Below are 10,000 nucleotides of genomic sequence, written 5' to 3'. Positions count from 1 at the left end.
CTGTTGGTCTATTATCCTTACCATGGATGTTTTTTCTCTCTTTGTGTGCTCTTGTCCCCCCTCCCTTATCTAAAAGACCCTATAAAACCTCCATCATTGTAATCTTTTGGGGTCCTGCAGAGATATCCATTACAGGGGGTCTGGTACTCTAACTCATCTCTTTACCCTAACCCAGGGGTGCTCAATAGGTGGATCGCGATCTACTGGTAGATCGCGAGGCAAAATGAGTAGATCGCGGAGCCCTGTCTCTCCAAACTGCTAATATATCAGTTTCGTCTAGTGACTAGTGACGAAACTGACATATTTAGCTGACACTAAACTGACACTGAAACTGACACTTTAGCTGCTCTTCAGGCATGCAGCAACAAAGCTGACGAAACTGACTAGACTCCAGCAGGGGCTCCATACATTAAAGGGGGTGTCTGTCAGACGCTTCCTTCCCCCCTGGTAGATCTCCGGGCCTTGCTGGGTTTCAAAGTAGCTCTCGAGCCAAAAAAGTGCGAGCACCCCTGCCCTAACCCTTTCATCCTCATTTGTTGATTGCCCTTTATTTATGACTTTCTGTTCACCCTTGGAGGCCCATCCCACAGCTAGCTTGTTCTCTGAGAGGGATAGCTTTTGGACAGAGAAGAGCCTTGTGGGCGAACTGGGCATCTTGGGATATTTCCATATTGTGAGCTGGGCATATTGATATCATTAGTGCGGCTGAGAGGTTGCAATCAGGTGCCTGGAGGAGCAGATCTAGAGAAATCTGGATGCCCAGAGAAAAAGCAGGAACCCGAGAAATGGCGGACTCTTCAAGACGCAGAAGTGCGCCAGAAGAAAATGCGCTGGGAAACGATGCCAAGTCAGTAGGGCAGTGTGTTGTGGGATGTGTACAAGGTGAGAGTGAACGGAGATTCTCTGGAGTCAGGGGAGGCCAGGGCAGAGCAGGTTTCACCTCGGAAAGTGCGGGTGGAGGTCAAACCGGAAGACGTCCACGTAAACGCCACGTTACCAGGACTGGCTAATCTTGTCGGCTGTATTATGTAACTGAGGTATTCCCTCCATGGGTTGTCTGGGAAGATGAGGACACAGGTTTTCAAGGTTGAATGGAACTTGGCCAGGAAAACAAATCATCCTTGTGTCTTCAACCAGGAGTTGAGGAGTAAGAGAGCTTCTCCAGGGAGGGCGCAATGAGATCTGGGGAACTGGGAGTCCGGCAGCTCCTGGGTTGGAGAGGGGGGGAGAGAGGGGCAGGATAGCATTCTGTTTCATCTGTCCTCAACTCCAGGGCAGCCAAATCACCACGCACGAGTCAGAGCTGGAAATCTGCAGAGCGTGCATCCCTCCCCGTGGTCATTTGTGCCACTTCAGCAGCTTCCGATCATCCACCGGGAGTCACGATAAATTGATCCTGCGGTTCTGTAAGCCTTGGAGGATGAGGTCATCCCATTTCTTCGTCGGGGACTCAGGTTGCCGGCCAGCCCGTGATGAGCCGAGGGGCAGCATTTGCTCCCCTCCTCCCCGGCTTTGATTGGTTTTCAATATTCATGGGTCAAAAAAAAAATGAGATGCGCGCTTCCAATGTGGATTCAGAGAGGGGCGCATCAGTGGGCAAACCCACAGTCGGACACATGCGCAAGAATACGGTCACATCCCATGGCAGCATCAAGACTAGCATATTAAAAATAAAACATTGAAACGAACGGGGACCCACCTGGCTCTCTGCCTCAGATCCTCCAACAGAGCACCAACAGCCAAAGACTTGGTTACCCAATGGACAAAGTAGGATAGGATAATTGAGATGCTTATATGCCTATTTAAAGCTGACCCAGTCAGCGGGATCCTCTTGACTGCGGAGAGGAGCTGGTTTCGCATGGCTGCAATGTGCCGGCAACAGTCCTACAGGTTTTAGCGACCACCAACTCAGACTCAAACCAGACCCTGAAAGGCGGACAAACACCACACAACTCGTGCGTAAGAACATAAGAACCACCCCATTGGATCAGGCCAAAGGCCCATCTAGTCCGGCTTCCTGAATCTCACAGAGACCTCACACGAGGCCACAAGATCCCTGCATACCTTGCATCTGGTATTCAGGGGTAGCCTACTTCTCAAACCACATACCCGCCATGGCCTGTAACTTGTGATGGGCTTTGCATCAATCTGTCGAATCCCCTCTGAAAGGCATCTAGGCCAGGTGCCATCACCACATCCTGTGGCAAAGAGTCCCACGGATCAACTACATGCTGGGTAAAGAAATAGCACAACCGTATACCTCCGCATTTGTAAGCCATAGGTAGGCAACATCTGTGTGCTGGCCCCCTCCGATGAAGCATGACAAGACACGGCAGAGAGCCTGAACGCCCGCTCAATTCTCAGCCATCTTTCTTAATCCGCGATCGCCTCTGGAGGCAAAGCCGCTGCCTTGAGAGCGAAAGGAGGACATTTTTCTTTATGTACCGGAAAGCAAGACAAGCTTCTGACAGGGCCTCTTCCACACAGTACGCGCACTGAGCCCAGCCAGGCCTTCCTAGTTGGTCCTCAGAGCCACATCCGTTTCGGCTGCCTGTTTCGGTCCGCGGATTCTGACGGGCAGCCGTCACACCTCCATCAAGCTTCCCCGCACTTTCCCCCAAGCCCAAGCAATTTGTCGTCCAGAAGCGACAAGTGTTGGCAGGAAGGGAGGGTACCAGGCTGTTGCGCCCTGCACAGAGAGCACAAGGGAGGCAGGGATTCCCCTTTGGATACGGGTCATTTATATTACCTGTCTCCATTTTTTTGACTTCTATATTTGCGCCACGGCTCAGCGGAGGCTGGTCTGGTCTCGTTTCGGTCACAATGAAAACGCTCGAGTTGCTGGCCCCAAGCTACATAATTCATCTTGAAAGTCACAGAACCGGAGCAGGGGAGATCCCCGAGGGTGAGAACCCGGCCAGGGAGCTCACGCCGCCCTCTGACTCGGAAACGGGCACTCAGCTGTGGCGAGCCGAAACGGCTTGCAGGCGAGCCGGCTCAGGAAAAGAGAGCTAGGAAAGGCCAGAGTGAGAAGGCACTGAAGGAACAACCGTGAGCTTGTTGGGACAGGGATGTGACTGAGAAGTCGCTTCTTGGGTCTCTGCCCCCAAAGAGCTTACAGTCTAAATCTGGAAAAGAAGCTGCAAGGACGGGCGCAAGAACAGAACTGTCTGAGATAGCAGGAGCCCGTTGCTGTGGACGCCTCAGGGTGGTGGGGTTGGTGGAGCAAAGGGCTTGGACAGGACAGCTGGTTCTGTGCTCTTTTTCATTTCGAACACCATTGCACATGCATTTTCATGCCACTCGCTCCTACCACTGATCTCTATTTGCCCCTGGGGCTGTCTAGCTTTTCAGCCCACTCTGCGAGAACATCCCTCTTGTCGGGGCAAGGTAGGTATCTCTCACGTTGCCAGAGGGTGATAGGGGAGGTGGCTTTGAGGTCGATTGGTTGGACGCTTCGGTGCGCAGTGCCTCTGGAGACACTGGAGCTCACCCCTCTCCAATCCTCTCCATTTCCTCTTGCAATTCCTGGCAAAGGAAGCTGAGGGCAGTGGCACCTGGGGGGGCACTAGCAGTGAGCAGTGTTTGGCATCCATCACACACACACCCAAAGGTCTTGGGCCGCCCCCGCCCGTTCGAACCTGCCAACTTCAACCCAGAATCCAACAGGTTCTGCCCCAGTAATGCACCTGGCCTGACCAGCCAGCAGCCGGCAGTTTTTTTAATCAAACGACAGCAACGTCCACCAACCGATACAAATTTCTTTTCCAACTGAAGGGCACACAGCGGCGCGGAGATCACGCACCTTATTTTGAAGCTGTGAATGAAAGTAAGACCAAATCCACCATGTGTAGCTCTCGATAAATGCAGTCAACCCTTTCTCTACACCAGAGTTCTTCCCATCTCTTCCCACAGGAACTTCTTCCCCCAGTCATGCCTCGCAGGGGCACATGGGTTACCTGCTCACTCCTGTCTTCCGTCTGCTATGACCTGCTTGAGACTTGGCCCGTATGCCAACTCTCCCTCCGCAGGACTTGCCTCTGACTGTCCCCCCTCCACAGACCGTTCTCCATGCACACACGCCAGGCCTCCCTCAAGCCCCGCGAGACCACCAGTCTCCGGCTGGGAACATCCCAGCACCAGCCCATCACGTTCCTCCTTGTGGGGCCTCCAGCCACAAGTCATGACTTCTCCCCAACCATCACTCTCTACCCCGCCTCTCCTCTTTCTTGGTAGTCTTGGGAAGAGGGTGCCATCGACCCAGGCAAGGAGGACTCTACTTCTGGTTCCGAGCACTGAGCGTGACGACAATCTCGCCCAACTCATTGGCGTCAGGCACATTCAAGGTACAGGAACCGACGCTTCAACAAAAGGGAAAAATTTCACCCAATGTTGGCATAGCTAAGGCGTTTGGTGCCCAGGGGCACAAAAATTTTAACACCCCTCCAATTTTCAACACCCTCCCCCCATACTACATCTTAGAGGTCTCTGAAAGGCACAGTCAATTTTCAGCAGAAGACACCCCTTCAAGGCATGGTACCCGGGGCAATGTACCCCCTCTTGCCCACCCTTAGCTGCGACACTGTCACTCAAACATTTGTTCAAGGTTCTAGTCCTCATGGCCACTGGAAAACAAACAAACCACCGGGGTGTAAAATAACCAGTCAGGTTCAGAGTGGCAGCGCTGTGGATTCGGAAGGCCACTTGGCAGTCCGGGTAGGAAGCCTGTCGACGCTCGCTCCTGAACGGGATAATCGGCAAGAGGCGTTTGTCAGCAAGGCTGGACGCGCCGCTAATCTCCCAAGGCGCTTGTGTAATCAGGCCTTTTGACAAGGGGGGGTTGGGGGGAGACGGCACTGTGCTTCTCAATAAGCATCGTGGACAACTGGCCTACTTTGCATCGCGAGGTCAAAGCAGATTAGCTGTATTATCGCCTGCTCTTCCGACCTTCCCTCCTTGGCATACTGCGGTGGGAGCCAATAAGCGCTGTCACACCCCCCCAAAGCAATCAACTCCAGCCCCCCCCTTTTCCAGCACAAGCCATCCGTTCAAACCAAAAGCCCCTTTCAAAGGGGCTTAGAAGCAGCTTCTCAACCGCTCACTGCATGGATCAAAATTAAGACTCTAATTCGAGGAGGTAAGTACCTCCAAGATCAGAGGCAGCACATTGCGCAATGCGCTCCTGTGGCTTCTCCCCCACCCCTGCACCACCAGCAGCGAGCGACTTAAAAATAGGGCTTGAACAGTGTCAGGTTGCACTAAGAGCACCTCTTAGGCCTTTTTAAAAGGGGATAGATGTCCATGCGCATAGAGGGGAGGCGCACAGGGGCTGGAGCAGCTTCAAACCTGCTATGTTTGGGCTCGCGGATAGGGGTGGACCTTTGGCTACTGTCCAAACCGGTCAGCTCCCACCTGCACTTGTTCCACCAGTGACTGAGTCTCCTCCTGCTATACTGGGGGCGGGGCCTTCTGGCTGCCCCTCCCCCAAATGATCGCCAACAAGAAAAGTTCAAATCGCATGGAGGTGCTGAAGCATCACACCTCTGAAGCATCACTGCGGCCTCTGTAGAACTTCTCAAGCGTGACTGATGGCTGGAGAGTCTGAAGGCTTTGACAGGTTTCGTTCTGTATATTTTGCCAACAATGCACAATCTCTTGTGCGCGGAATAAAAAGCACTTTCAGTCGAGGCCACAAGATTCCCGGTGTATATTTTCCCCCACAAAGTACCTGTCATTGTCCACCTCCCTCAGTTCCAGTTTAATGTATACCAACCATATGGGCAGCACTTGCCCAATCTTGTCTGATCTTAGAAGCTAAGCAGGGTCAGGCCTGGTTAATACTTGGATGGGAGACCGCCTGGGAATACCGGGTGCTGTAGGCTTATACCATGATCTCGGAAGCTAAGCAGGGTCAGGCCTGGTCAGTACTTGGATGGGAGACAGCCTGGGAATACCGGGTGCTGTAGGCTTATACCATGATCTCGGAAGCTAAGCAGGGTCAGGCCTGGTTAATACTTGGATGGGAGACCGTCTGGGAATATCGGGTGCTGTAGGCTTACACCGTAGCCTTTCGAGACTGAAGGTTGCCAACCAACCATGTTTGCGACCCTCCTGGGCCGGCACAAGGGACTTGGGCCAGCCCAGTACATGCACGTTTACTCAGAAGTACATCTCTCTTCCCCACCCTGTGCTCAGTGGGGCTGGATTTCAAAGCGTGCCGCAGGATCGCTGCCCAAGATGCAACACATTTTGGTGGCTATCCCCTGAAAAGGCCACCTGTGCAACCCAGAAACGTGGTCAGATTTCGGAGCAGACTTGGCCACGACAGGGCCTAACCTCCTGAAAGTGCAATCACGTAATTAAGGGCAGTTTATGTCGCATGAAATTACTCAGATCTGTACAGGAAGAACCATCAATTTCTGTGCAAGGAACGTTCGGGGGTGGGGGAGATGATGCCTGCTCAGCTCACAGGAAGGCAATGGGACACAAGAGACGTCAGAGAAAGAATTCATGTTTCTTCTCCAGGTCTCATAAATACCCAAACCCCGCATCACTCAATTCAGTTGAGTGGCAGAAGAAGGCATGCCAGCCCAAGATGCAGAGGATAGCTCGGGAGGATGGAAAATTCCTTGAGGATGGGGATGGATGGAAAATTATGCAGGGGATGGACAGAGTGGATAGGGAGATGCTCTTTACACTCTCACATAACACCAGAACCAGGGGACATCCACTAAAATTGAGCGTTGGAAGAGTTAGAACAGACAAGAGAAAATATTTCTTTACTCAGCGTGTGGTCGGTCTGTGGAACTCATTGCCACAGGATGTGGTGACAGCGACTGGCCTGGACGCCTTTAAAAGGGGACTGGACAAGTTTCTGGAGGAAAAATCCATTACAAGCCATGATGTGTATGCACAACCTCCTGATTTTAGAAATGGGCCATGTCAGAATGCCAATGCAAGGGAGGGCACCAGGATGAGGTCTCTTGTTATCTGGTATGCTCCCTGGGGCATTTGGTGGGCCGCTGTGAGATACAGGAAGCTGGACTAGATGGGCCTATGGCCTGATCCAGTGGGGCTGCTCTTATGTTCTTATGCTCCCTGGGGCGTTTGGTGGGGCCGCTGTGAGATCCAGGAAGCTGGACTAGGTGGGCCTATGGCCTGATCCAGTGGGGCTGCTCTTATGTTCTTATGCTCCCTGGGGCATTTGGTGGGCCGCTGTGAGATACAGGAAGCTGGACTAGATGGGCCTACGGCCTGATCCAGTGGGGCTGCTCTTATGTTCTTATGCTCCCTGGGGCATTTGGTGGGCCGCTGTGCGATACAGGAAGCTGGACTAGATGGGCCTATGGCCTGATCCAGTGGGGCTGCTCTTATGTTCTTATGCTCCCTGGGGCATTTGGTGGGCCGCTGTGAGATACAGGAAGCTGGACTAGATGGGCCTACGGCCTGATCCAGTGGGGCTGCTCTTATGTTCTCATGCTCCCTGGGGCATTTGGTGGGCCACTGTGAGATACAGGAAGCTGGACTAGATGGGCCTATGGCCTGATCCAGTGGGGCTGCTCTTATGTTCTTATGCATTAGCTCTTCATCCTCCACTCCTTTCCTGCTCTGTGGCCCTCTTTCTTTTCAAAGCCAGGGAGAGCAGGAGGAGGCCAGCAAAGGGATGAACATAAGCTTGTCCCCCCCATCCTCTACCTCTGACTTATGGAATTAACCCCCCCCCCAAGTGGCAAAGGTCATTGTCCGAGATGACGTTTGAAAAGAGTCGGACAGCTAAATGGAGGAACGGCCTCACAACAGCAATTCTCAGGGTGGGCAGCATTTTTGGGTAGCGATGGTTTTCGTTCGGCCCCTTCCCAACCCAGTCAGGTTCAGTGCAGTCACGTTATCCTGTGTGTGTGGGGGGGGGGGGGAGAAATGCTGTGGGGACAATGCTTAATGCATGGCCAGCGTTCCAACATCGAAGGCATTCTCTTGATCCTCGTCAATAGCCTGAGCTTTAATCAACGGAGAAAAACACCAAGAAGGGCATTTTACGAGATTAATTAGAGACCCAAAGGGGAAGAAGGTGAGTCGGTAGATGAACGATATCAGGTCAGCACAGGGTAACCAAGAGTGTCGGGTTCCAGCGGACAGCAGGTTCACACCTGCATGATAATCACTTGCTGGCTAATGACTTGCAGGTTGCAATTATCCAGCTCACTCCTCACCTCCACACTTCCTCTTCCTCTTGCCGGACACTCTAGCCCACCCCTCTCCTCCACACGCCCTCATCTATCCCATTCCCCTCTACCTTTTCCAATCCAGGGGGCAGGAGGAGGAGATGGGGCAGCAGGTTGCTCCCCCAGGAAGTTTCACGGGTTGGGGCCAGTGCTCTGCGTTACGGACACATCTCCTCAACTTCTGCCCATCCTAGCGCAGTGCCCCTGTCGGTTTTTGTGGTCATGCCCAACTAACCAGCCACAGTCTGGGATTGACTTGTAAAGTCCTACTTGGCTCCGGGTCAAGCTATCTGAAGGACTGCCTTCTTCCTTAGGAACCTATATGTACATTAAGATCAGGGAGGAGGGCCGTCTCGCACCTCCCTCTGACATTCCATTGGCAGGACCTTCTCTGTGTTGGCCTCCCAAATGGGGGATCCCCTGCCTCGTATTCTTGCGGCCATCTCCCTCCCTATAACCAGGGGGTCAAAGACTGAGTAGTCTACACAAGCCTGTTGGTTTGATTTGTTATCCCCCTTGGTTGGCAACCTTCAGTCTCGAAAGACTATGGTCTAAGCCTACAGCACCCGGTATTCCCAGGCGGTCTCCCATCCAAGTACTAACCAGGCCTGACCCTGCTTAGCTTCCGAGATCATGGTATAAGCCTACAGCACCCGGTATTCCCAGGCGGTCTCCCATCCAAGTACTAACTAGGCCTGACCCTGCTTAGCTTCCGAGATAAGACAAGATCAGGAGATAGTGTTCAGTATAGGGAGATGGTTGGCAACCTTCAGTCTCGAAAGACTATGGTATAAGCCTACAACACCAGGTATTCCCAGGTGGTCTCCCATTCAAGTACTAACCAGGCCTGACCCTGCTTAGCTTCCAAGATCAGACAAGATCGGGGATGTGCAGGGTAACAGTTATTCCCCTTTTGTGCTTTTGTTTTATGGGCTACCTTTGTCTCGGTGCATTTTTCTGTTGATCGTGTTTTCCATTGATCTTTTTTCCTCATTGATCTTGTCAGCCGCCTTGAGCCTTCCAAAGAAAGAAAGAAAGGAGAATTTTTTAAAAAAAATTGATTATAAGAATAAGTTGTACTAATTATGGCTCGGTTAGAATTAGCCATGCAACCGTCATTCTCCGGCAGCGTCAATATCACGGCATCTCGTCCCAGTCTCAACTGCCTATTAATCTTGATGGGGTGCCTTTTCTTCCAGATCTCCCTCCCCTCAGCCTCTCCAAGATAATTAGCCAGTTTAAAGGGCTTCAATTTGCATTTTCAACTCCCGTCTATTAGAGGGGCAAGCGAGGTCACGGCTGCAGAGAAAGGAAAAAGCAGGGATGAAACAGACAGACGGAGGCTCACCCCCTGATAAGCCCCGGCTGCCGCCCTCCCTCGCTCATTAATTCTGGTCTGATTTGTGCATCTCCATCCTTAGGTCTTCCAGCGGCGAGAGGATGGCTCTGTGAATTTTTTCCGTGGATGGGAAGCCTATCGGGACGGATTCGGGAAGCTCACTGGCGAACACTGGCTAGGTAGGCTTTGGGAACCCCTGTGCTAAAGTATGGCTTCCTGTGACACTCTAGTCCAACCCTCTCCTCTTCTTCATTTCTTCTTCCCCTCTGTTCCTCTCTTAGTTTCCAAACTCAGCAAGAGTTGACACAAGTTCTTCTCTTCCACTTCTTCCGTTGTAGGACTGAAGCGGATTCACTCCTTGACCACGCAAGCCAACTACGAGCTCCGCATCGACTTGGAGGACTTCGATAACGGCACCGCCTACGCTCACTACGGAAGC

General features: G+C 52.5%; 1 protein-coding gene and 1 pseudogene across 1 annotated transcript in view; one reads left to right on the top strand and one right to left on the bottom strand.

Moving 5' to 3' along the window:
* The window catches only part of FIBCD1 (fibrinogen C domain containing 1), a 64,429-nt gene that overhangs the window by 33,811 nt on the left and 20,618 nt on the right, over positions 1 to 10,000 (top strand). The window contains exons 5-6 of the mRNA XM_066610862.1: positions 9,644 to 9,740; positions 9,900 to 9,998. Of these exons, the coding sequence (XP_066466959.1) occupies positions 9,644 to 9,740; positions 9,900 to 9,998 (196 nt within the window). The remainder of the gene's footprint in view (positions 1 to 9,643; positions 9,741 to 9,899; positions 9,999 to 10,000) is intronic.
* On the bottom strand, positions 9,016 to 9,132 carry LOC136635761 (5S ribosomal RNA; annotated as a pseudogene).

This window comes from Tiliqua scincoides, chromosome 16 (genome assembly GCF_035046505.1).
Source record: "Tiliqua scincoides isolate rTilSci1 chromosome 16, rTilSci1.hap2, whole genome shotgun sequence".
Taxonomy (NCBI): domain Eukaryota; kingdom Metazoa; phylum Chordata; class Lepidosauria; order Squamata; family Scincidae; genus Tiliqua; species Tiliqua scincoides.
This window is presented reverse-complemented; position numbering and strand designations above follow the sequence as displayed.